The sequence below is a fragment of the Lethenteron reissneri genome, chromosome 28 (assembly GCF_015708825.2).
Source record: "Lethenteron reissneri isolate LAM-NWPU_2019-01 chromosome 28, ASM1570882v1, whole genome shotgun sequence".
Classification (NCBI taxonomy): domain Eukaryota; kingdom Metazoa; phylum Chordata; class Hyperoartia; order Petromyzontiformes; family Petromyzontidae; genus Lethenteron; species Lethenteron reissneri.
Genome location: NC_083806.1, coordinates 9,122,548 through 9,150,531, shown reverse-complemented (window position 1 = coordinate 9,150,531; position 27,984 = coordinate 9,122,548). Strand labels below are relative to the sequence as shown.

Here is a 27,984-nt window from a genome sequence, read left to right as displayed (position 1 = left end):
AAGATAATTTGTATACAGTAAAACCTTGGATTGCGAGCATAATTCGTTCCGAAAACGTGTTTGTAATCCAAAGCACTTGTATATCAAAGCACTCGTATATCAGTTGTGATCACGTGACGCTCGGCAGACAAAGCGTATGCACGTACTGCTCGTATTGCAAGACCTCGCTCGTTTATCAAATTAATATTTATTTAAAAAAATTGCTCGTCTTGCAAAACACTCGCAGACCAAGTTACTCGCAATCCAAGGTTTTACTGTATTACTGTAGCGAGCGCTGGAAATAAATCGACACCGATGCGTGGATAAGCGCACCCTCCATTAGGCAGAGGTAACACTGGGTCCAGTCTGTAATACACACTGGTGCTACATACACACGAGAGAAACAAAAGCATTCTATACAATGTTTTATTTTTATTTTAAAAAGTACAAAAATGGCAGTACGTATTGGAGGCTTGATCAGAGCACGTTTGAGGTTCTCCGCAAATGAAATGCAGAGCATCGTCCACATACTCAACCTATACCTTGCAGTTGATGCAACTACTGGTAAAATTGTAATACAGCAACAGCTCCGTAAACCATGACCCAAATGTATTCCACAAGTCCTACCCCGAAGTATTTGCACAACTTAAAAGTTCAGGTTTTTAATGAATACATTTTTGTGGTGGTGTTTTATGGTGTTTTCACAACTGTAAGAAACTGTTATTGTAAATCAGGCCAAATGTATTTCCCACTTGATTGTCCTGCCAATATCTGTAAACAATTCATATTACGTCTATTAAGCATTTACATTTAGAGAAATAGTTCATATTTATGACAAAAAACGGATTGTGTGATTTTGCAATTGCAGCGCATTCAATTGTAATTCAGGAGGAATGCCACTACTCATAATTACAGTCTTTAATAATTGAGTTTAAAACACTGACCATTTTTAAAGACCCAAAGCCATTTTAGTGCATGTAAATGTTTACTTTATTATCCATCAAGATTTCAAAGAATATAATTTAGCATAATTCTTAATGATGAATATGCTGCAAACTGCATCATTAAGCAGTCATATAAACATCCATCATTAGTGACTGACGTTTGCTGTATTCCACTTTCAGAACGACCTGTTTCTTGCATACAAGACAATTTGAAAGCAATTAACAGCTAAACATCTCATTCGGATTTACGGCTAAAAAAATCCACACGTTCGACATATATTGTTTAAATCCATGATGGAACGTCATGTTTAACCAACCATGTCTTTCACAGGTAAATATTTGTACATAAGAAAAAAAAACAGTGTTTTCCAATTATTCAATTTGTGACGATGCATTAGGCTTCTGCAAATTACAAAAACCCACAATTTTTTAAATGCACAATGACAAATATGCAATATACTCTATATGGCACGGCATGTTTAAAATGTGAGTATCTGTAATATATAAATGCTTACACATTTAAAACTATCACAATTCTACATTAATACTAATTCTAAAGCATCAGGACAAGGCTATTCGAGTGTTTCCCTTGCCAATTCACTACCTGTTATTTGGAAATAAACCCAGGTAAAGGTAAATTTATAGATCTTACCACAGCAGATACTATTGTTTCCATATCATATAGCAGCAAAACATGGCAGAGCATTATTTGTAAATGTCAAAACAAACCTTGCCACTAATAACTTACTTCAAAACTGCTATAGGTTGATAAATCAATGAATTTAGTTTAATTTTACAGTACACTGCTACCTCACTAAATAACGTAATCCTTTCAGCATAATTCTACTTGAAAGTTTTCCTTCCGATGTAAAGGATTAGCCAAGTTTTTTTTAAACATCATGACCTAACAAGTGATGTTTTCAGCTTTAAAATTCAAATACGCATTCTCCAAAGTAGTGCCAACTTCAGCTTTATGTACATTCAACACTACAATATGAAACAGCATCTCATGTGCAAAAACCAGGTGTAATAGTTTCTAGTTCCGGATGCATTTGACAAGGTTAATGGAGCAGGTTCACGAGGGAGTTTAGTGCACCCGGAAAAATTACGGATTTGAAACTCTCGCTGGAAACTAAAACGACTGTTCCATAACGTAACACTGTTATGTTATGCCAAAAAAACGCATCTATTCTAAAAAGTATAATGGGGTGGCGCATTTTTCTCAAGCAGGCGAGAACTCTGGCATATGGCTGAACACCTTAACCGCACTGCCCTGCAACAAAGGAATAAGCTTACTAGACACCTTGGGAAATCTAGCAGCAACATCCAAAGCCTTTGGTAGTTTCTGAATGCAAACAACAAGCAAGACTGAAGCACATCTATCAGTATACCACCTATAATAATGAGATTAAAGATATATTTCTGTAGATAACTTTTGTCTTAGTCAGAATAAGCAAAAAAAAGCAGGAACAATGTAAAAATGTAGACTTCCATTCGATATGCTGCATATTTTCAGTTGATTCATGAAACAGCTAATCTATTTAGGAATCAGAGGTAACCATATTTTCCCCCAAGGTTGTAAATGTCTTATGAGGGGAAGTTAGTGTTACATTTACGTAAAAGCTACAGTCTCTGGATGTGATTGACAGTAGTGATCGAAAAAAAATTAGGTCACAAAATTTTGACGGCTGTTACTATTAATGAAACCATGAAAGTTTGATGTCGCGTTTTAGACAATGCAAGTTCTTTAAACTTTTCAGGACTATTATCATGAATAAAATGCTATGTATAATGTAGCAAATACAGATGTGCTATTATTTACTTTATAATGCAATGAGGTCTAACCTCTGCAGAAACACTTCCATAGAAGGGAAACACCAAAGGATACATCAGATACAGCTGAAAATCCACACCAATCGAAAAGCTGTAGCCGTTTTGTGTTGTATTTATGCAACGCTGTCACAGATTCACAAAGCCCATTTATGGTCGTCTTTGTTTGCAAAAGAATCCATTTGGTGATGTGAACGTGTAGAGCTACTCGCCTGCCATTGTAGTGTCATTTAACAACGGCACTCTCCTATGTTACAATAAGCAATGCTACTTAAGAAATGCAAGCAAGTGCCAGATATGCATGCGAGCTAAAATGCAATTGATGAGCATGTAAAATCAGTGATAAGTAAGAAAAACCAATGACATGACATTGAAAAGGGGATACCTTTTCCTCGTAGCCAATGGCAATCGTGATAGAAAACAATGAGTTCCAATAACACCACATTACAGGATACTGCTGGTAAACCGTTGCACAATATAACAGGACTTTCATATCAGGCACTGATGAACTTGTGATCAAAAGAAATCCAAGGGTAGCTTCTATAAAACAGATGAATATATTTTCATTTTCAACGTTTATAACATCAAGGCCACCATATTCACGACCCGAACCAAAGTTCATATGCTACATATGCATTTTGTGAAATTGGATCAGATCAATTGTCAAATTTAAATGTTACTTTCAAAAATATTTTTTCTATATATTCAATCTAACGTTCCCTACACTTTCTTTAATATACATATGAAAATAATGTACAAACATGTCCAGACTAATGATTAATAAAATCCAAAATTGATTTAGTGGCTGTACAGATGCTCCCTACAGATTTGTGTAGATAATGTTATAATATTGTAGTTAAAATGCACTTTTTCTCTAAAAACATTTGTAACAGAAGACTATACAATTTGGAAGTATAAACTGTCTAAATACATTTTGTATCTCAAGGCACGCGAGTGCCTATTAGTTTATATTACCATTTTGTTGTTTCTGTACTTTAATTCCAAAACAGTGTGTCCTTGAAATAACCTTTGAGGATATGCCCAATACATTTGTTGTATTGAGCAAGGTTAAAATTACTTGAGGAAAAACACTATGAGAGGGAATTCCAAAGTTATGCAGTCTATTCTTAGTCTTAAGCCTTACCTTACCATATTAATAAAAAGTGTGCCTTTCCGGGCCCTTCCCCCCTCAACCATTATATATACGGAGTGGTAGCTCTTGTAATCTCTCATTTACTTGATACAGCTGTCGTGGCTGTGACGGTTCCACCTGAAGACGGAAGCTTGTGTTGCCTCCGAAACGTCGTGATTTTTTTTATTTTACTTTTATTAATTTTAATTTCAATTTTTTACCTACGTGACTTTACCGAAAAAGCCTAAGAATATGAATCCTTGCAGTCACGAAAGCTTCAAATCTAGAATCAACCACTTGTGTAGAAAAAAAGCAGAAATAAATATTTTAACCTGCAGTAAATGATGGTTGAACACAGCATGGATGAGGTGGACCAGACAGCCAGGTAGATCGAATCTTCAACATGGGTGGAGGAATCAATGAGTCAAGTTCATGGGACCAGTAACCATGGTAGTCTTGATCAGTGACTTGGATCAACCTGTTCTACGTTGAATTCGATCAATCAAGTACTAGTGAGGTTGGAACTGGTTGCTCCACCCCAAATATGACGCCGTTCCAACTTGGTGCTTTGTATCGTCATACATTTTTTCAAAGGTAAAAAAGGTTGCGACATCAAAAGGAAGATTTTACTTTTTTGATTTCTTCCTTGGCCAGATAAAAGCCATTCCATCACAGGTAAGATGAGATTGTTATGCCAATCATACTATGGCTAAGAATAACATTACAATTGTGAAAGAACGGTTTTGCCAGCGTTGTGATAGTGAAAAAACAAGAGATTTTACCCTTTCTGGCAATAAAACAGATGATAAGATGTTCAAACATCCAGTCGAACATCTGATGAGGATACAAGTCTGCATTTACCACACGTACTTGTGATGAACATGCAAACACAAACTCGGATATTTGCAGTCTGAACATCTTAACACCTTTTATTGCCACAAAGGGAAAAACCTAATCTTATTTTTCATAATTTGATACTGGCAAAAAGGTCCCACGACAAAGCTCCCGTGGTGTAATCAACCTTTTTTCCATTAAATGTGACCAGGTTTTTGGTCAGCCAAAACTAAAATAAATTCAAGGTAAATGTGACTGATATTTTATAGAAATGATATGGCTTTCATAATATATATAAAGGCAATATAAATAACATTTCAAGCGGTAGATGGGCTAAATTTGCTCTTCATGGAATTACCAGGGCATCCCACTAATTAATTAGCCTGGTATTTCAAGGACAACTGTATCACAGCTTCATATCCAAACCACAACCCACATCTCAACACGAGATACTTACGTGCCATGAATTTTCAAGAACAACAATATCATGACCCCCTTCTGGAACAAGGAGCACGTGTATCAAAATAATAATTAACACTAGTTTGTACCATAACATCAAACAATGTGTGCCGAGCTAAAAAGGCATACGTCCGTAACACGTGAACCAGAAATTGTTGGATTATATAAGAACAGGTAGTGCAAGACCAACATACACCACATACAGTTTCGAATACAACGGTCATATTAAATGACCTTTAGGCCCACACTCCAGTTTAGTAGTCTCCTTTTCTTCTGATCAATCCGTAAGCTGCTGATGGGGCGCAATGCATGTCAACACCCAGATCCGCTGGCTCGACACCAACTCGTGCCGCTGTCAGTGGCTCTCGTAGAAGCCGGCACTGTGAGCATTCTGGAACGACATCTGCAAAGAAAGCAGAACACATGTCATACAGCAGAGAGACGTAAGGGGAGCTTGTTTACGATCCATTCATAAATCTGACAATTATCAAGGAAAGGCAACCTAAACAAAACTTGAATGGTACACACCCGAGTAAGTGTGTTGTAACGGTGCTCTCCCCTCTCTAAGCTTTCACTCTCTTCCAGCTTCAATGCTTCGATCTCAGTCTTCAGCTCCTTCAGCTGCTCCTGGAGGTTCTTGCTTCGCTCCTGGTACTCAAACCTGGCCACACACAAAAACAATCTTTTATTAAAATCCTACACAATCAGGAAACTATAAGAGAGCAGCTGCCCTCTTATATGCCTAAACAGCACTGAGAATGGCAGTCCCATGCTGCTTTAACACAACCTCCAGTTTGCGTTGCATTTGTATATTAGAATTTTCTAGATTAAACCATATTAACAAATGTGGATATTTCCTGAAGAAAATTTGGCTTTGAAGATTTAGAAGCAAGTGTGACAGAGGAAACTTGACTCCGATAATCCATTGATATATGTCTTTTGGTCTTAATATAATTCCCAGTTGTGATTTAGCAATGCAGCTTAGAGACATAACTGTATTCAATTGTGAAGTTTTCTTCCAACAGATATAGGCCTCGATGGGAATGCGTTGATACCTAAACCCATTTTATATATCCCACTGCAGCCAGTTTTGTAGGAGGCGGATTAGTCTCCATATGCGAGGTGAACTTCTTTCGCACCGTACGTAGCCTACCGTGCTAATCGGAGGTGCGGGGGAAGGACAACAAACTCAACACAAATGTGACCGATGGCGAGTAAACATAACGTCATGTTCACCTCTCCCGCTCAATCTCCATAGAGAGGCGCTTCATGTCCGAGTCCTTGTAGTCGCTGGCCACCGACAGCCGCCTGCCTTCACTGTCCAGGCCTGCGGCAGGCATCCCTGGTCCCAATACCACTGCCGCACCGGCAAGGTGAGGATACACACCCTGCATCTGCTGAAAGGGAGGGGGGAAATGTTTTAAAATGTGTTATTTATAGAGTGCTTCAAAAAAATGTTGACACTTATATGAATACTTATATGGGAGTATCGTTTTTAATGGACAAAGAACGGATAATACACTGTAACATGATAACAAATGTATGTTAATAGCTTCAAAAAATCAAAGTCTCCACTTGTTCGCCATCATTGTCACATGCCTGGAATCTTCTCCAGGTAGTCTCCAGAGCCCAGAGGCACATTTCTGGTGGTATTGTTGCAAATTCTCAGAAGTGTTAAAAAAAAATTACCGATAATATTACGGATAATTTTTATTTGACGCTGCTCAGTATTGAGTGTGTGCCCCACAGCGGCTTCTGGCTGGCCATCGAACAAAGACGGTTGCTGCATCGCGCGCTTTCACATGCGCTTCTGCGGTCGTCTGGAACGCTCTTCCTTACAATATTAGGAAGCCACTGGAGTTCTGCACTTTTAAATCATTCAGATTGAAAATGCATTTCTTTGAGAACTGCTTTTTTGTGTTTAGTTTGCTGTCCTTCCCCCCGTAACCTCCGATTAGCACGGTATGGCAATTCACGGTGCGAAAGATGCAGCTGATAAGTTAAATGATGACATCACCCTGCTGCTGCTCTATTTAAGACCGGGAGCAAGAGCAGAGCCTCACCATTCTGGCGAATTGCTCGATGATGCTGGATGCAATTACCAGCGAAACGTCGTACTCAAAAAATTGTAAATGTTGTGGTTTCACGCTACAACACACCGGTGGGCTAAAGTAGTGAACTATTTGTCTTCTTGTCAACGTGACACTTTTTTTGCTGATTGGCCGTGTCGGGTGGTGGAGAGTTACGACACATTTATAAATAACGAGATCTAACCCAAAAACGTTGATTATGAAAATATACAGTGAACAGAGTGTATAGTGAGTGTCAATGTCCAGTCTGAGCATATTACAACTCTTAATTTAATTTACGGAGGCAGTGAACACGGCTCTCAAATGTGTGTACATTCATACTGGATAGGAGGGTGTAGATAGCTCCTGGATTCTGTGCTTGGCTCTCCTTTCAGACTCCCTTGCCTCCTCCAAATCCTGTTTCAGCTGCTCCGCCTCTTTCAGCCTAATCACACGTACAACCAAGGAAAATCAACGCGTCCAGCACATGCAAGTCTCACAAAACCACCAATGCTAGCATGAAATGGTTTCAAATTGCACTTTTCATATTCTTGGTTCTTTCGGTAAAGTCACATAGAAGGGAAATAAAATAAACAATAAAATTATCATGACGTTTATTATTATTTTATTATTTCCCTTCTACGTGACTTTACCGAAATAACCAAGAATATGAATCCCTGCAGTCACGAAAGCTTTAAATTGAAATTTGCACTTTTCATGTTTCTAAATTACTACAAATGTATAATTTTGCGATTAAAGTGTTCGAATGTAGGCATATGAAGGAGATTCATGCGATAACATGTATGCCTGTTGAAACGTGTTCAGAACTTAGTAAAATAGAGACCGTAACATTAGAGTTGGGATACAAGTTAGAAAATCAAAGATTATGCATGACAAATTCACTAAACGGTTGGAAATATTTGACGCAGGGACACATGAGATAAGAGTGGGTTGGAATGCTTTAGACATTTTTAATTGACAATTAACCACAGCATAACAATGTGTCTGAAGAAACGTAATGGATACTACTTGCTATGAGATATTTATCACAAATTGACATTACAAAAACAATGGAACAAAACTGCATTGAGTCGACTCATGCCTGGAATTACACCAAAACAGAGTGAGAAATACGTGGATTGGTAAAGATAGGCAGTATAAACGCATTATTCTGTTAAGATTAAAGTGCATGGGTAAGACACCACGAGAAGGGATGATGGCCAATCGGTAATAACGATCGAGTAGCAGCGAAGGGAGGGATGCGCTCCAGAGGATGTCCATCATGGAGCGGTAGGGATGAAATCAGGTCGTGTGCAGGTGCCAGGTGGACAATTAAATCATGAGAGATGATGACGGCTTTGGGAGGCCTTCATCCAGCAGTGGACTGATCATGGCTTACGAGGATACCATAAATTAATGTCATCACTCTCTCACACACACACACCCCCCCAAGCAAGCGAACAGCAACGCACCGGCGTTCAGACTGCTTGGCAAGTTGTAGAGCAATGCGCTCAGTTTCACGAGCATTCTGCTCCGTGAGTCGTCGCTCCTCCTCTGTCTTTAGTGCAGTCACCTACATCCCAGGGACAGAAATTATGTTTCTAGCTCCAATGACTTTGCTTGGGCATACACGAAGCACAATCTAATCAAATCTGTACGGATATATTTTTAAAGCAACTATGACATGACGAATAACAAAGCCATACAACATCTGCAGCCAAAGATTACTTGGTAACATATCCACATCAAAACAAAATTAAATACGAATGCAAACGTAAAGACCTGCAGGCGTCCGAGTTCTTGCTCAGCCTCGGCTGCCTTCTGAGCAAGCAGTTTGGCCTCGTCCTCCGCTATCTGAGCTTTCTCTGCCAAAAGCTCCGCTGTGTCTTCCGAGCGCAGCTGAGAAACAAGGGCACACGTGAAAGAGTTAAACGCTTCATCTTCTTGGTTCTTTCGGTAAAGTCATCACGTAGAAGGGAAGTAATAAAATAATAAAAAATAAAACATAATAAAATAATTCTCACGACGTTTCGGCCACAACGCAAGCAGCCGTCCTTCCCTTCTACGTGATTTTACCGAAAGAACCAAAGAACCAAGAAGATGAATCCCTGCAGTCACGAAAGCTTTAAATCGAAAGTTAAATGCTTGTTTATTGACCGGAGAGAGCGATGCTCGTGTAATTCGCCGACACTCACGAGGGCTTCATTGGCCAGCCGAGCCTCGTCCTGCATCTGGAACAGCCGCCTCTCTAGATCATCCTTGGCTCTCTCCGCGTCCTCTCTCAGCTGCTTTTCCCTGTCGAGTTTCTGCCTCTCCAGCTGCATACAAACACAACGTCAATCACATCCACAATGTCACTCACAATCTCCAGGGCAAAAAAGGAAATTTTCAATATGGAATCCTCAACTTAAATGCTTTAAATTTCGATTTAAAGCTTTCGTGACTGCAGGGATTCATCTTCTTGGTTCTTTCGGTAAAGTCACGTAGAAGGGAAGTAATACAATAATAAAAATAAAACATAATAAAATAATTCTCACGACGTTTCGGCCACAACACAAGCAGCCGTCTTCAGGTGAAGACCAGGTCTGTCGAGGCGACAGCGTCTAAATGAAACACCACCACGCTTGGAGCGTCTATTTAAGCTGGGCGCATTTCCCCCACCTTATTTCCCTTCTACGTGACTTTACCGACAGAACCAAGAAGTAAAATGCTTTACTGTGTGCATCAGGTTAACACTCGGGACCACTCTTAACGTACTCAACGACAAGCTACTCTGAGAGCGTTTCCCTGCTCAAACAAGCATGGGAAGGTGCTCGTTTCCACTGGTCGCCCTTGATTCAGCGGTGGATATTCTATATTCCTCGGTGTACATATACAGCCCTTTTGTCAACCTACCACTTGATGAAAGCCTCTTGATGCCACAAAGTATGGGGGTTATTTTACCATACTTTACCACACTGGTAAGTGTGGACTGGTGAAGGCGGGAGCAGAGTACAACAATTAATTCTGCTGCACTGTCCTCTGCTTCCCATCATGTACCCCAATAGGTATACAGTTTCATTTATCCAAAGGACAACCACTGACATTTCCACCAAATTATACTTGTTTTATTGACCCGAAGGGGTTATGGATTGAGCCCACCCCAAACTGAGATTTGAACTCAAAGCCTTTCAATTGTGCATTCTAACCACAGCGTTATCTGGCCAAATGGCGGTAGATTCACGAAGGCAGTCTGTGCTGTTCATGAGCTGGATTAAACGAGCTATTGACCTATAAGGCTTATTCTCCTTATCTATTTCGTAACTACATATCACGCCATACAATGCAGCGTACTGCCAAATGCTAAAACCTTATTGTGAACAAAGTTACCGTTTGCTAAGGATTTGTTCTGGAAGGCATGTGTATGTGATGAATATCCATAGCCGGCTTATAACCATACCTGTTTCCGTGCCTTCTCCTCTTTGGCATGAGCCTTCATTTGTTGTACTTCCATAGAATCTACTTTTCTCCGTCGCATGAACATGTCGTGGTTTCCAATACACAGCTGCAGGATCTGGAATTCACATTTCAGATATAATCATGGAAATAAACTAAATAAGCAGATGGATAAAACCAAATGCCTTCAACATTATATTAAACCATTTCCAACGCAAGCTTTGAGCTTTAAATTATAGCAAGAGGATGTTCAATGTTTTTCAATTATTATAAGAACAACATTATATTTAACATCAGCAAATTCACTGAATTCACGATCATTAAAAGTTTCAAATAAAATGAAATTCTGATTAAAACTTAGCACATCAGTTCACACCTCTTAAAACAATTAATAACTGATTAATTTATTGACTGAAAATCAGTTCGTACGCTCAGAAAGACATCCGAATCAATTGTGCATTTAAGAAATCAAGTCATTACGATCCAAATTCTACGCGGTTACATTTACGCAAACGGAGTAAATAAGTCAATTTGAATCAAGATAGAAGACATCAGAAACAATGCAAATTAAGACAGTAAAAAATATCATGAATTTACCACGATTCGTGACAATTCATCAAATCACAAGGTAGAAACATCACATGTCTAATAACCACGTTAACAGAGTTAACAAAGATAACCACCAAGTTGTGAATTAAGCCCCTACCAGTTTGTTTACTCTCTGCTTTGAAGAGTAAAATTTGAAGACCTCGGTTGTCTTGTCAAGAGGCTTTATGGTAAACTGGAAAACATGAAGCGGAAAAACATTTTGGGTCAAGAACTGTGCAGAAAAAAAAACTGGCAAATGGCATTTCTTCTTAAATGTATCTTCTTTGACAATTACATAAATAAACAATCCATTTCTGGCTGAAGGCGTCCCCCGTGCCGTATTGGTGACCAGGACATGCTGCCCATTGCAGGTTGGTGATGTGGGATGCCCAGGACTTGCTCAGACATCATTCGCCACGGATTACACTGGTCAACAAAAAAAACTTTTTTTCTGGCCTGGACTTTTGCAGCTGTTTTAGACTAATTTCAGGGTGCCGATTCCAAATCTGATCTCAGATTTGCTCCATCACATCGCATTTTTATGCTATCGGCATACCCCATTTTCATTGATTTTACCTGAAATTAACTCTGTCACTTATGATTGCAAGTTGTTGCGAGTCAGTGACTGCTTTAGTGTTAAAATATGGTGCTGTATTTTTAGGATAGTGTGTTTATAATATGATTTTATGTAGATATCCACAATTATTTAATATATAGTTCTTCTGCAGTTTTTATTGAAAATGCTATATTTGATATCTCAAAAACATGTGATAGACAAAAACTGATGCCAGATTTGGAATCAGCACCCCAAAATTACCTTAAAACCGTTGGAATACCTTATGCCAGAAAAAGTGTGTTGACCAGTGTTATAGCCATGTCTAGAAATCAAACTCAGGTCGGCCGTTTCATAGTGCGATCTCCGCACCACACCACCCCCCTAAGACCATTCCAAAAGCGAGCTAAAATAACAATGTAATGCTGTTAGTGTCTCTGAATACAATAGCTTATTATAGCTTTACATCCAGTGGACAAACATCCTCATATACACACTTTATAGACACATATCAGTGAGAAGTGCTGATAAGCTCTCCCCACAAGCAAATACGTGCCCACTGGTCACGTGTGTTACCACCTCTTTGTCACTGTACTGCACATTCTTGATTCCGCTCCACGGAAACGATTTCTTCGCCTGCAACTTGTCATTGGGTTCAAAGATCTTTAGGCCCAGAGCATCGACACCAAGCAAGAAATCAACTCCTTTTTTGTCCTATGTCAATGAAACACACGAGGCACAGTGTCATTAATACAAATGTGGGAACAAATGCAATCACTGTCAAGATAAATTGGTAATGTCATGTCAAATTACTTTAATGGAAAACGCATTTACCTTTATAGGGAAATAATTCACTCCATACATTTCGAGATCTTGGGCAATTTTAAGATACTCCATTTCAGCTTCATCTCTAAAGAAACAAAATAACAAGAGTGTGATTCATACATCACACACATACAAATTCATGAGTATAAATATTACTCAAACATAATCCCACGACTAATAAGATATTGCCATAACTTTTCCCACATTATAAGAGCTGAGATCTATTTCTACATATAAAAAAGCTTCCAATGCAATGTAAGATTTAAACAATATTGTTAATGTCAAATGGCCATACAAGAATAGGAAAATAGTGCAAATATATTGGCATATGTAAGTCACATTTTACGCAAGTCCCTACTTCATTACGCTTTGCAAACTACATATGTGTTATGATGTATATCTTACAGTTTGTGTTACCAGTTACATTATAAAATATTGTATTTAAAACGTGTCTCAAACACATGAATTTCAGTAGGCCCGATAATGCATTGCAATTTCCTTATCAAGCGGAGCTATCCACATGATGCTTTAACAGTATCAATCGCCAACATTAACGATTTTTATTCAGAGATTAATATGGGGTTGCTAATATATATTGCATATCAATGTACCTGGTCATGCCCTGGTGTCCTTTGTACCAGTTTGTAATTCTTTCTTCCCACATTGGCTGTGTCAACTGGTACTGGTTGATGACCTGATAGAAATAAAAAGGCACTCAAGATGCAACAGAAAAGCGTGGAAGTCGATTCACAAACTGGAATGCATTATTTTCGCTCTCAAGGCAGAATTCAAGATAAATTACCACTATAATGTAACTGTAGACTATCCATCTACCCGCATGAAACTTTGTTGGTTAAAATCAACCCCGTGCCATCTACGCAAAACCAACGCAATACGCACAGGAGACCGTTCCTCTCCAAATCGTAAAAAAAATGTTTCTACATGTGAAAAAATACCATTGCCTGAAAATTGTCACTTATTCATGTGATATGGATCGACTTAAACACTGAAAAAACACTCAACAGAACGTTCTAGAAGAATGAGCACGGTGCACATTGCTTCTTCACAGATAAAAATGACAAATGTGCAATAAGCAAATACTACCAACTCAACATCAGTGGCAATGAGGTGACAGCGGATTATATATTTTTATATATTTTTTTTCTTGGTTTAGAAAAATATTATTTTCGATGGATGTATTTCTATGAGCTGAACTTTAATACTGCTCACATGAGACAAGCTTACGTATACACATGAATACATTCAGGCAAAATCGAATAAGGATGAAACACCTAATGGAATATATTATATTTATTTTGTACACGATGCACGCTCACCTTTTTTGGCAGTAGCTCATCTTGAGCCAAAAAACCCGGAGTGTGCAGGCTCCGATCATATTCGCCATACTGCAACGACAGCAAACAAAAAGAAAACAGATGATATGGAGAACACTTTCAAACAAATTCTATTTCATGAAGGCTTACGTGCAACCAGACTCAATGTGCAACCGGTGCCAATCACATTTTTGTTGCCCCCCACCGAACGACCCTGTTTATAAACCACTAAGAGAGATTTCTCCCCATAGCCCGGTTAAATTACCTACTCAACTGCTGTGCAGATAGTTTTACTGTATGAGAGAAAAAAAACAATTATGTTGCGTGTGCGTCAGCTGCCACTATCTATAACCTCCAGAGTGTGGCTGAATATAATGCTGCGTCGAGCCAAACGAACATTCCCAAAGTGGTTCTTCTATCAGTGACATCACTCAGTACTTTCAGCCTCACTACACTCAAGCAGTTGTGCCAGTTTCTGCTTGGACAACAGTGAAAAAACGAGCTATTTTCATTGGTACGCAGTTTGGATATGAACTTCATAACATACAATACCTTGGCCAGGACAGCATATGAAGCTAAAAGGACCGATGCCTCAGGTGAACAAAATATCTCTTCATCCAGGATCTTTTTCTTCACCTGTGAAAGAAAAGTTTGTATACAAAATGCTGAATTATTTCTCACGACATCCCAACGAACATCACAGCTTTTCAGGCGTGCAACGCCTCTCAGTATCAATGCACAAAAAGAGTGGATGCTGGTAAAGGATAAATTAATTCCAAAACTACTGTGGGAAACAATCAATTTAATGGAAATGTAGGAAATTCAGTTTACATGGGTTAAGTTAGTAGAAGTTAGCAAATGCCAAAAGGCTAATTAATATTTCTAAATTACTTGCAGGAACTAATACATGTATATATTCCATCAAGGTCCTTAAGATCTTCTGATCTACAATTCTCAGCACTCCCAAGGTCTAGGTGGTGCTCTTTTGGTTATCGGCCTTTTATTAGCGTGACACCCAAGCTATGGAATGCCTTGCCACTTGAGATCAGGCAATCAGAATTGGGAGATATATTTAAGTCTGCTTTGACAACCCATCTCTTTAAAGTGGCCTTCCCTCTTTAGTTTGGTCGGTTGCCCTGGCTCTGTTATTGTTTCCTGCTTTTCATGCATTGCGCATTGGGATCTTCGAATGGAATTCGCATTATACATTTCAAAAAAAAATTACGGCTTTAATGAGATTCACCGCTGTCACCATGCAATGCTGTGGTGATTTTTAGACGCAATGCATCCCTGCTCGCTCACTCTGCTGTGATGCATCTTGAAGCACTCCTAGGAAAATGTTAACACGTGAAAATAATATTCGGCAGCCAATAACATGTATGGCAGAGGTATGTAGCATATAGTTTCACACTGTACAAAGGGCTCTAATATCTGTCTTCAAGGAAACTTTATGCCTTCGATGCATAAAATGGGACAATAAAATATTATTTAAATAATTTAGATGCCTTTGTCAATCAACTGCTGGATGAAGGCATCCCTAAGCCATATCAGTTATCTGGGGGTTGTTTACCCATATTTCACCACGCTGGACCAAAACTGGTTTAGATATAACTCATTGTTCAGATATTAGACATGGCTGGTAAATGAACTCAGGTTATAGTGTCCATAGTAGTTCACTAACCACTGCGTCACGGGCACAATAAGTTATTATAATTTATTCACAAGCAGGTGAGAGCACTTCAAAACAAAGTCTATTTTGTAAGGAGGGCTACAACAAACGAGTCAAAACAAACAATAAAATTAAATGACTGTGCAAGAAACCGAACACTTGATGACGGAGACTTGTGTTGCCTCCGAAACGTCGTGATTTTTGTTTTATTTTATTTTATTTTCATTAATTTTGATGTTTTACCTATGTGACTTTACCGAAAAAAACCTAAGAATATGAATCCTTGCAGTCACGAAAGCTTCAAATCTAGAATTAATGACGTGGAGTTCAAACACCACGTCTCTCCCTTTCACTTTGTGGTGCACAGTACACACCTGGAGGAAGAAGAGGTGCTGTGTGATCTCCTGCACCAGCTCCTCATCCACAGACTCTGGGTAGAATTTAGCCAGGAACTGGAAGGAGATGGGATCCTCCTTGGGAACCTCCTGTTCCAGCACCTGCCACCACCAACAATCACAGCCGCACACACCACCGACTGTTGCTGCAGGTGCCGTACATGGTAATGGCAGTCACAAAACACCGCATCGTTTGCTGCTGGACACAAAATAATAAATTAATACATTGATGTGTCCAAAGGATAGATATTAAAAAGCATGCACCTAAAACAAGGGTTAAATTTGACTCAAATTTCAGACATGTTACTTCATGGCAGAACATCATATTTTATGACAGGCTTCTTCAACTAGCAGGCCCAAGAACCAAAAGCGGCCTGCCGAGTTATGGCCCAGAGAAAGGGGGAAAAAAGGGAAACACATTAGTAAGATGAAAGAGATGTAAGGGGTAGAAAACCTGTAGACAAGCGATATATTTATTAATAAGATAAATAAGTAATGAGAGAAGTGGAGAAAAAGAGATACAGATTAGTCATTGTATGGACAGTCGTTATGATGTGATGACACCGGCACATGATAATTTTATAATGTGCACCCCCCCCCCCCCCCTGGAAAATATAGTGCAAGAACGCTGCTTTATAATATTCACAGTTAGTATACTATCCTTTTATTTCAGATTAATAGCGAATTAAAATGTTCCAAGTCTCACATTTGACACTCCTGAGGTCACACTCCTGTGTTTACATTTTCTTAAGAGTGTTTCAAGATGCGTCACAGCAGAGTAAGCCAGCAGGGATGCACCGTCTAAAAATCACCGCAGCATTGCATGGTGACAGCAGTGAATCTCATTAAAGCCGTATTTTTTTTTCATTCAAATGTATAATGAGCATTCCATCTAGGATCCCAATGCGCAATGCATGAAAAGTAGAAAACAAAAACAGGGTTTTCCAAACTCTAGTCCTCGCGACCCACCACACTATACATCTTTCCGCGTTTACCAATTTACTCCCACTCGTGCACGCGGCCGTGTCTGCAGCATGTGGCCCACACGTGCACACATAGGCCAAGTGAGATCTCAATTTGAATCAGCTCAATGAACGCTGACGACGTGATTTGCTTTGCGCATCAAGTGGGGCATGTTTGACGATCATCAGGGAGCATGGAACAAGTTAACTTACATTTGAATGGGAATAAACTGGTAAATGTGGGGAAAACCCTGATCTATTGGCTATACAAGTCATCATCATCGTCAGAGGACATACATTGATTGTTCATACTTGATCACCGTACTAAAACTTCTATGCCAGCATCGCATTGATTTCAAACATTAAGGGTATTCTACTGCTAAACAAATTCGCTATGATCTTTCCGATTGGGCTGATACATCAATATGTAAAACAGTAAATAAGTAAAAATCCTACCTGGCAACCTCGAGCCACACTGGCTACACAAATGAAAACAATGTGAACCTTAACACGTAGGCTTTCGCGACCAATATTATTCATAATCAACGTTTTTGGGTTTAGATCGCGTTATTTATAAATGTGTCGTAACCCTCCACCACCCGACACGGCCAATCAGTAAAAAAGTGTCACGTTGACAAAAGACAAATAGTTCACTGCTTTAGCCCACCGGTGTGTTGAAGCGTGAAACCACAACATTTACAATTTGAGTACGACGTTTCGCTGGTAATTGCATCCAGCATCATCGGGCAATTCGCCAGAATGGCGATCTAAACCCAAAAACGTTGATTATGAATGTGAACCTTGGTTTTTGGATCATCGGGGTGTTCATCCAAACGACTGTACAACCTGTGATGGATGCCACACAAAAGGTAACGGAGGATCGTGATTGCATTTTGAACAGGCCAACACTGGCTCCCAAGACACGCAAACCACCTAGGGCATTCCTGTTTAACTATGTCCAGCAAATGAGATGGCAAAAAAACAAATGGCAACCAAACACAATGTATCAGTGACTCAATCTGTACACGTCTGTGTATCACTTAGTTTCTGTGAAACAACTCTCAAGCGTTTTCAAATGCAACACACCCCAGTCCCTCATCTCATCTCAGAAAACTATTTCAGCACAATCCACATTAAGCACCATAATGAAAAATGTGAGCAGAAATGGGGAGGATGTGGTGATGCGTGAAACGAGCTGAATTATAATTGTGACGTGCCACTCTCTGGTAATGGTCCAGTGCAGTTTAATGCACAGAAGTCATTACACCCCAATCAAAAAACAATCGGACCAATCACTTTTATCCAATCTAAGGATGTTGAGCACATCGTTCTCATCAGCCAATAAAAGATCACTCGAGAATTACTCCGTAATCGAAATCAATTATGCGAGCTTAATGGACACATCATCATGAAAAATAAAAACCTCTGTAACTCTTTATGACCACTGTGCAATGTGTGATTAGTAGCGGTGGAGAAATTCACTCCCGATGATTAGCTGAACAGTTGTGAAGCAGGGTCACAATTCAATAAAAAAAAATCTTTGCCTTTTTTACATCGTGGAGGATTGTAAGCATGTCTAGTAACTTCAGGGGTGATGTGAACATAGTATTATTACACACACATTAATTTATAAACACCGATGCGAATAAATGCATTGTTCTAGCCCAAATGATTTGCAAGGCTAGAAATATATGGGACCATCTTAGGCAACTTGAAGACCCAAGTGCCGACTGCAAATATAACTGCACATCGCTGGCTGTAGGTACAGATCGTCCCCCGAGTTAGGATGGTCCGACTTACGATATTTCGATCTTACGATGGCGATAGCGAGACGACAAAATTGTTAAATATTAAAATTTTGCGTGGCAGGCATACGCAGTAGCGTACGAGGTACGATGCTGTACGTTGGGACGCTGCCGGGATGTACGCATCTCCCGCCTTGCGTGATGCAGATAGGATTGTTTGCTGAAAAAAACTTTCTATTAAATTGCAGTTCATATAGGTAGGCTAAGAATTTACCTTGTTTTTACTTTACATTTTACCGTGCAAAACAGTATTGTCATTAATAAATTCAGTTTATAAAGTACGCTACTGTAAATTGCTCTGTTTTGCTAAATTATCACCATTCTTTAAGACTCCTGGGTAGGCTAGGCCATCTTCGACTTACGATATTTTTGACTTACGATGGGGTCGTCATAACGCATCCCCATCGTAAGTAGAGGAATACCTGTATATTTTAGAGGCAACACTACCAATGGTCCGAGACAAACCCACATATTCCTCACCTTCTTTTCCATCTTCAGCCACGTGAGGGTATCTTTAACCATGAAGCAAAGACCGAAGAACCACGTTTCCCTCAGGCCAATAGTGCGGCACACTAGGTCAAAGAGATCCTTCCCCTTCATTTTAATCTGTAACAAAACACGGTTATATAAAAAAAGTGAGTTACAAGCAGGTCAAGAGAGAAGGCTTCATATTTTTCATAGTAAAACATACGCGATATTAACACTTATATTTCACTACTATGTACAAACCAGCCGTTATTTTCAAATGAGCATGATATGGCATCATTATTTCCAATTATTTACAGTACCTGGTCAGTAAATTACTTGATTTGATGCCAAAAAAAAGCATTCCAAGTACGGTGCTGATCTGGCAGGAGAGAATATTTTTTTATATTCCATTTACATAAAAGCAGTTTGTAAGTTAAATAGAAAAAAAATCCACATGTCTGAACATGCTTTGGTATAAGGCTTACAAGGGATTAATAAAAAAAAGTTGGCAATGCATATAAAACGAACAAACATGTTCTTCTAAGTTACCCGTCAAAATGGTTATATTGTTAACCTCATTTGTGTTAAAACGCTATGCAATAAATGTGGGCTGTAAGTGACATCATTGGGCTGTGAACAGCTAACCTCCCAGGCGTAGGGTTATCCAGCTTAAATAATCCCGTGTAATCCATGGAGTTATGCAAACTTTTTAATGTTTTAAATTATTTGAAGGTGACTCTTGGTCACATTTCACGAGATTGTTGGTGGTTTCTCAACAGACAGCCAAAAATGTTCATCGTCTTGGGGAGTGGCTATTATTTTCAGGCCTCCCAACAACAAAACCCGCATCGTCTCTCAATCTTCCCAATAAGCACAATGTTGATAACACCTTTAAAAAACGAAAGAGTTCCTCTCCGATATCACCTGTACAAAAAAGTACTGCCCGAGGAATATGCATGACATTTCTTCAAAATGTTTATAAAATCAAACAGTGTAATTAGGCCTACTCTGGCAGAGACGGTGGGACCTGGCTTGCAAGGTGAATGTATTCCCACAGCCATTGAGACAGGCTACCGATGTAATGAAACTCTGAGTCGAGATGGACTTTCCTTTAGTTTTTAAAAAATCACCTTTCGTTCGAATGTCGTATACCTTCTGCCGAGGGGATTAGTCGTTTGGAAAACATCAAGCGCCATAATCCATTCCATCACCACTGACCAAGCGGGCGGCAAAAGATGACGGATTGGGCTCGGCCGTATGCCTAGAGACAACATGCAAGCCGGCACTTCTAAATTCTAAAGGCCCCATGTTCATCATCGCCAAATGTTGTACCTTGCCACGAATATTACACTAGTAAAGGGGCAAGCTGCCCCTCTCCTTCCTGCCCCCCCGTTTCGAAACATCTCTTAAACAGGAAGGTTTCCTGGCCTGAGCACCTCCTCGATCCAAGGTACACTTCAGGCGCACCTCAATGGGCAGCGTAATATAACTATCGCCCCTCCACCACATGTTGCTGCAAGATAATCCAGCCGCCTCGGCAGAAAGAAAAAAAATCTGCAACTGCTTTAAGCTCATTGTAACCACCCCTCCTCCCGGCTGGCTACGGGGACTGCTGTTCACAGCCTCAGCACGACACCTGCTTATTTCCCACAATAGCTGCAGATAGCAGCAATTGGAACGGGAGAGGGGGAAATCACTCTAATGATACACATGGTCCGTCATTCTAGCTGCAGTATACACTAGCTACTGGTGGTTATTTCTTGGGGCGTACTATTTTTAAGGACTAATGCACGATTGCTCAAGACAACGCTTTTATGAACCTAGTTTTTAACTTGGATTTCACCAGCCATCATCATGTCCCCCCCTTGTGCTCAACTTTTAACTGCTGACAAAGTCTACTTTGTATATTGCCTCCTGCGGCTTGAGATGTTTCTATCTGTTTGCACGAGGTGTCTGCTGTGTCGGTTGCTCAGCGGCACAGGGTTAACAGGTTATTTAGGGTAACATATTATACATTTAACTCTTACCATTTGACGAGTAAAATTGGTTAACAATCATAGTTTATATTGTTTACAATTAACATTCGAACTCAACAAATACGCAGACAACAAACATTATCGTCGTGGAATGGAATAAAGTCTCCACTTGAGAGCAAGATTGGTTGGTTTTTGGAAAGCGTAAAAAAAAACGACTGTACATTAATTAAACATTTATAAAAAAAAATACATTGAGATAATTTAGATCATTTTGGTGCTATAAATGTCCAAATTATGAGCCACTTTGTTGAGCTATCATTTGTAGCCAGGTCACTTCTGAAAAATAAGTTAATACCTTAGTGGGCTTTGCCTGGTAGGGTGGGGATGGTTTAGTTTCATTTGTATCTGTTTGAGAGATGTGTTTACCTTTCTTGTAACTTTGCCCTCCTATCGTGTTTTTGTACAATACGAGTGCAAAGTACCTAACTGGACATCCGTGAAAAAGAGCTTCATGGCTCATAGGATTCCTCCAATATAAACACACATTCTGATTCTGAATTAATTAGCAGTGGCAAGTATTCACCTTCAACAATAGCCATCAGAATATTCATCCAACGTATGAACACGTTTTTAGTCCTGCCCAGACATGCAAAAATGTAACGGCAAGGTAAACTACGCACACTTAAAACCAAGGGCGTGCATACCCAACTCACTCCCCACACCGGATCTGTCTCCATAACCGTACGTCAGATCATTAGATCACCACTCATCCTACCTTGAAACGAGCCAATCTAAGCAAGCAGATGTGGATTTCCAAAATGTTTTATGCTCATGCTACTTACAACCTGAGCTCCGTCGTTTTACAAGAGACGGCGATGTTTCGGAGGATTTGAAATCCCTTGGAACGCACATCATTCCATAACCTGGTCACACAGGATGGAGACTTCTTCAAAAAGTTTAACAATGCCGAGTATACCAAACGGTATGTTCTGTCCCTGGGCTCTCTCCATTATGTTAATAATAACAAATGGACATGGATAAAATGCATGAATTGTTGTTTTGTTGCAGTGAAGTTGAAAAAAACCTCTTAAATTCAAGTGTTGTAAGACAAACCCTTTTGAGTATTCAAGGGGTCATCATTACCAATCCTACTGTTGTCACTATACTTTCCCTTTTATTTCCTTCAGATATTGTAGTTGTTTCAATATCAACACCTGGCCAACAAGGTCTGCTCTTACATTATCCCAAGATGTGGTTAAAGTTATCCTTGGTCAACAACTTGTGTGTGTCAAATCCAATGCCAGTCTCAGTAACGTGGCCTCCATTCTGCACACATCCCGTTGCAACTGTTACTTTTCCTGATCAACAACTTTGCGATACTCTAACCAAATTTCAAGTTTCTTACAACATTCTTCATATTAAATTCATGCTCTGCAAGTATTGTTAAAGAAAGAACATTGTCGTTAGAGTTAGGCCCTCTGGTTTTAATAGTAACAAACATTACTACTGCCTCAAACGCCCATCTTTGAACACCAAATTCGACCTCTGTTCTTCTAAAATAGTCCATGAAAAACCGCTCTGCAAATATAATGTCTTAATCTTTGTGTAACCGGCTAAAAAATCACTGCCCAAGGAAAGTTCACATTGCTACACCATATTGACACCCGTGATTAAGGGTAAACGGGGCCCCATTCCTAACCTAACCACTGCCATCAACTTCATTTTTGAAACGCTTGCATCAAAGGCCTCATTGGCAGTACTCAAATATGTAAAACTACCCAAAGCTTACAATACCCCGCCAAAAATTCCTGCCAACAAAAACCTTCATCAACGACTAACAGCGCCAAGTGGTCTGTTTGAAATGATCCACCGCTTGTTAAGACATAAATGTCAACCCCTAATCAGTGCCTACTTTATTACAGACCAATTCACATGTTATTGATCACCCCGTGGCCTTATAAATCTCAACGTTCATCCTACAAACCCCGTATTGAAACGGCTGTAACACCGTATATATAGAACCTGGAAACTCAATTTACCTGTACAAGAATACGGGGTAAAAACCGTATGGGTTGACAGTTAAATTGGGGTTACATCTGTACCCTGGGTTGCCGCCTTCTTCAAATGTAACGCCACAGCAGTCAAAACTTATTCTTCTTCACTGCTTCTTGTTTGCAACGCGTTTTTTGTTAAGCCATTAAAATTAACCGCGGACCGTGTCGTTTTTTTAAACCCCCCCCCACCCTCCCGTGTTGCCTGAACGATACAGCCTAGGGGCACGAACCTGAACCCCCCAGTGGTGGTGGTGGTGGTGACAGGGGGGGGGGTCTAGGCAAGAAAATACCACCAACTGGCTTGGCCCACGACAATAAAAAAACACTTTGGAGAAAAGTGAATTAATTAAATGAGTGAAATAACCAAGTTGAGTGTTATGTAACTGCTTAAAGACGGATTACTCCAAATGTCATGATTACATACATTTGCGTTCTCGTTGATTCATTAAACAAATACATTCTGTTATTCCACTTTGGCGAAAACTAACACTGGACGCACAATAAATGTAAGTACTTTATGCTTTTTGGAAGAGGAACCAAACCGTTACGAATAACCGGTTTGTTGTGATTGACAGCTGGATGAGGCGCTTGCAGAATTACAATACGTATTTTAAATACCATACACTCAAATGATGTTACTACTGATGTGTTGAAAGATGTCGGTCATCATCATATCCACTATTCCGTTCCTGCAATGGTTTGTCATTCCGCTTCTAACTCCAACTCGAATACAGTAACGCATTCGTACAATGACAGAGACCCTCCCCCCTGTGCAGTGGAAGAGTAGACCAAGTACCCCAAGTGAAGAGAGGCCCCTTCCAGCCAGCAGTTCCCGTTCAAAGCAATTTAAGGGCTTCAATCAGTGTAAGGGTCGCATTAGCAGCGAGGGTGACACCCAAACTAAAGCCATCAAAAACAAGACACTTTTTCTTCTTGGTTCTTTCGGTAAAGTCACGTAGAATGGAAATAATAAAATAATAAAAATAAAACATTAAATAATTCTCACGACGTGTCTTCTCGACAGACCTATTCTTCACCTGAGGACGGCTGCTTGAGTTGTGGCCGAAACGTCGTGAGAATTATTTTATTGTTTTATTTTTATTATTTTATTATTTCCATTCTACGTGACTTTACCGAAAGAACCAAGAAGATGAATCCCTGCAGTCACGAAAGCTTTAAATCGAAATTCGAGACCCTTTTCTTTGGCAGTATCAAAGTATGTAAAACTAAGAATGTGTTTTAAAACTAAGCCATGTTTTAACGTGTGCCCTCCACGTGGCATAAGTACTGTGGACATCCAGACAATTCCAATCATCTCTGCGTTAGTACAATAACTAATTCGGGCTGATGGGAAAAAACAACGTGAGAGAGAAAGACAGACCCTGTTAAACTTCCTACGTGGTCTTTAACACAGCGAGCTGCCCTGTGCAGACAAAGACACGTGTGCGCACAAGTGTGTTAACCCTGCCGTTATGCTAAGTTAACCTCGTGTGTGTTAACCCTGCCGTTATGCTAAGTTACCCTCGTGTGTGTTAACCCTGCCGTGAGGCTAAGATAACCTCGTGTGTGTGTGTTAACCCTGACGTGAGGCTAAGATAACCTCATGTGTGTGAACCCTGCCGTGAGGCTAAGATAACCTCGTGTGTTAACCCCGCCGTTATGCTAAGTTAACCTCGTGTGTGTTAACCCTGCCGTAAGGTTAAGTTAACCTCGTGTGTGTTAACTCTACGTGAGGCTAAGATAACCTCGTGTGTGTGTGTGTTAACCCTGCCGTTATGCTAAGTTAACCTCGTGTGTGTTAACCCTGCCGTTATGCTAAGTTAACCTCGTGTGTGTTAACCCGACGTGAGGCTAAGATAACCTCGTGTGTGTTAACCCTGCCGTAAGGCTAAGATAACCTCGTGAGTGTTAACCCTGCCGTGAGGTTAAGTTAACCTCGTGTGTGTGTTAACGCTGCCGTAAGGCTAAGATAACCTCGTGTGTGTGTTAACGCTGCCGTGAGGCTAAGATAACCTCGTGTGTGTTCTAAACCATGCGTTAAGGCGAAGTTAAATCCCGCGTTAGGCCCGTTGTAGGCAATGTCAACCCCCCCATAGTAAACACCAGGTTACCCCCCCCCCCCCACCCCCCATAGTAAACACCAGGTTACCCCCCCCATAGTAAACACCGGGTTACCCCCCCCCCCATAGTAAACACCAGGTTACCCCCCATAGTAAACACCGGGTTACCCCCCCACCCCCCATAGTAAACACCAGGTTACCCCCCCCCCACCCCCCATAGTAAACACCAGGTTACCCCCCCCATAGTAAACACCGGGTTACCCCCCCCCCATAGTAAACACCAGGTTACCCCCCATAGTAAACACCGGGTTACCCCCCCACCCCCCATAGTAAACACCAGGTTACCCCCCCATAGTAAACACCGGGTTACCCCCCCACCCCCCATAGTAAACACCAGGTTACCCCCCCATAGTAAACACCGGGTTACCCCCCCACCCCCCATAGTAAACACCAGGTTACCCCCCCATAGTAAACACCGGGTTACCCCCCATAGTAAACACCAGGTTACCCCCCCATAGTAAACACCAGGTTACCCCCCATAGTAAACACCAGGTTACCCCCCCATAGTAAACACCAGGTTACCCCCCATAGTAAACACCAGGTTACCCCCCATAGTAACCGGGTTACCCCCCAGTAAACACCAGGTTACCCCCCCATAGTAAACACCAGGTTACCCCCCATAGTAACCGGGTTACCCCCCCATAGTAAACACCAGGTTACCCCCCATAGTAACCGGGTTACCCCCCCCATAGTAAACACCAGGTTACCCCCCCATAGTAAACACCAGGTTACCCCCCCATAGTAAACACTGGGTTACCCCCCCCATAGTAAACACCGAGTTACCCCTCATAGTAAACACAAGGTTACCCCCATAGTAACCGGGTTACCCCCCCATAGTAAACACCAGGTTACCCCCCCATAGTAAACACTGGGTTACCCCCCCCCATAGTAAACACCGAGTTACCCCTCATAGTAAACACAAGGTTACCCCCATAGTAACCGGGTTACCCCCCCATAGTAAACACCAGGTTACCCCCCCATAGTAAACACCAGGTTACCCCCCATAGTAACCGGGTTACCCCCCCCCCATAGTAAACACCAGGTTACCCCCCCCATAGTAAACACCGAGTTACCGCTCATAGTAAACACAAGGTTACCCCCATAGTAACCGGGTTACTCCCCCCATAGTAAACACCAGGTTACCCCCCCATAGTAAACACCAGGTTACCCCCCATAGTAACCGGGTTACCCCCCCCCCCCATAGTAAACACCAGGTTACCCCCTATAGTAACCGGGTTACCCCCCATAGTAAACACCAGGTTACCCCCCATAGTAACCAGGTCACCCCCCATAGTAACCAGGTCACCTCCCATAGTAACCAGGTTACCCCCCATAGTAACCAGGTTACCCCCCATTGTAACCGGGTTACCCCCCATAGTAAACACCAAGTTACCCCCCCATAGTAAACACCAAGTTACCCCCCATAGTAACCGGGTTACCCCCCCATATTAAACACCAGGTTACCCCCATAGTAACCGGGTTACCCCCCCCCCCCCCCATAGTAAACACCAGGTTACCCCCCCCCATAGTAAACACCAGGTTACCCCCCATAGTAACCGGGTTACCCCCCCCATAGTAAACACCAGGTTACCCCCCATAGTAACCGGGTTACCCCCCCAATAGTAAACACCAGGTTACCCCCCCATAGTAACCGGGTTACCCCACCTCGCAACCGAACTCCAGGTCGGCGTCCATGGTGTTGACGCGAACGTTGAACGTCTTGGGCTGCTTCTTCTTCAACGACATGAGGGACATCTTCCTCCGCCGCCGCCGCCGCCTCCGACAATAACGCAACAGCGGATAGTAGTAGTAGGTAGTAGTAGCAGCAACAACAACAAAATATCGAGAACCACGGGATAACTTTAAACGCCGCCGCGTCTCGGCGCCTGGGCATGAGGATGGTGATGATGATGACGGCCCATGGTTGCGTTTAATCCGTACGCGCCTGGGCGCTTCCTATAACATCGTCTTCTATCCTCCTCACGATACCTGAGCCCCCCCCCCCCCGACTACCCCACTCGCCACGTTAATGTCGGCAGTCACTCTCTACGGCAGTAATGCGTCTCCCCGTGTTGTTGTTTTAGTCGTAGTCGTCGTTGTTGTTGTTGGTCTCCGAGTTCCTCGCCTCGTTGTTGCTTTTTAGAGAATCGATTCAACTGCGAGCGGCAAGGCCGACGAGGGGCGGGGCCACTGCAGAAGGGGGAGGAGCCTAACGCGTAGCCCCGCCCCCCACCCACCGCCCCCACCCACCGCCCCCCCACCCACCGCCCCCCCCACCCACCGCCCCCCCCACCCACCGCCCCCCCCACCCACCGCCCCCCCCACCCACCGCTCACCACCGCCCCCCTCCCACCCTCCCATCCACCACCACCCCCACCACTCACCACCGCCCCCCCCACCCACCACTCACCACCGCCCCCCCCACCCACCATCCCACCCACCACCACCCCCTCCCACCACCACCCCCACCCGCCGCCCCCCCCCCATCCACCGCCCCCACCCACCACCACCCCTCCCACCCACCACCCCCACCCACCACCACCGCCCCCGTCC

At 41.6% G+C, this 27,984-nt stretch overlaps 1 protein-coding gene across 3 annotated transcripts; it reads right to left on the bottom strand.

The window, feature by feature from the left end:
* Positions 1-576: 576 nt before the first annotated feature.
* NF2 (NF2, moesin-ezrin-radixin like (MERLIN) tumor suppressor) lies at positions 577-27,594 on the bottom strand. Of its 3 annotated transcripts, none has more exons than XM_061562050.1 (17): positions 27,097-27,594; positions 19,294-19,419; positions 16,026-16,148; positions 14,535-14,618; positions 13,986-14,054; positions 13,260-13,342; positions 12,658-12,733; positions 12,403-12,537; positions 11,389-11,463; positions 10,687-10,800; positions 9,443-9,565; positions 9,030-9,146; positions 8,720-8,820; positions 7,590-7,692; positions 6,415-6,575; positions 5,707-5,839; positions 577-5,569 (listed from the first exon to the last, which is right to left on the bottom strand). In XM_061562050.1, exons 1-17 carry the CDS (start codon positions 27,184-27,186, stop codon positions 5,534-5,536), a joined length of 1,749 nt encoding a protein of 582 aa, XP_061418034.1. In that variant the 5' UTR covers positions 27,187-27,594; the 3' UTR covers positions 577-5,533. The 3 variants fall into 3 exon arrangements, with proteins under 3 accessions (XP_061418034.1, XP_061418033.1, XP_061418032.1); XM_061562049.1 differs by having other exon boundaries at positions 577-5,581; positions 6,415-6,572; XM_061562048.1 differs by having other exon boundaries at positions 577-5,581; positions 27,097-27,593.
* Between the last annotated feature and the right edge of the window lie 390 nt (positions 27,595-27,984).

Coding starts and splice junctions, on each gene's coding strand:
- NF2 (XM_061562048.1), bottom strand. CDS start 27,186: ATGTCCCTCATGTCGTTGAAGAAGAAGCAGCCCAAGACGTTCAACGTT. Junction 16,149..19,293: donor GGCTGAAGATGGAAAAGAAG/GTGAGGAATATG, acceptor TGGTGGTGGCAG/GTGCTGGAACAGGAGGTTCC. Junction 9,566..10,686: donor AGGAGAAGGCACGGAAACAG/GTATGGTTATAA, acceptor GTTTGTATGCAG/CTGGAGAGGCAGAAACTCGA.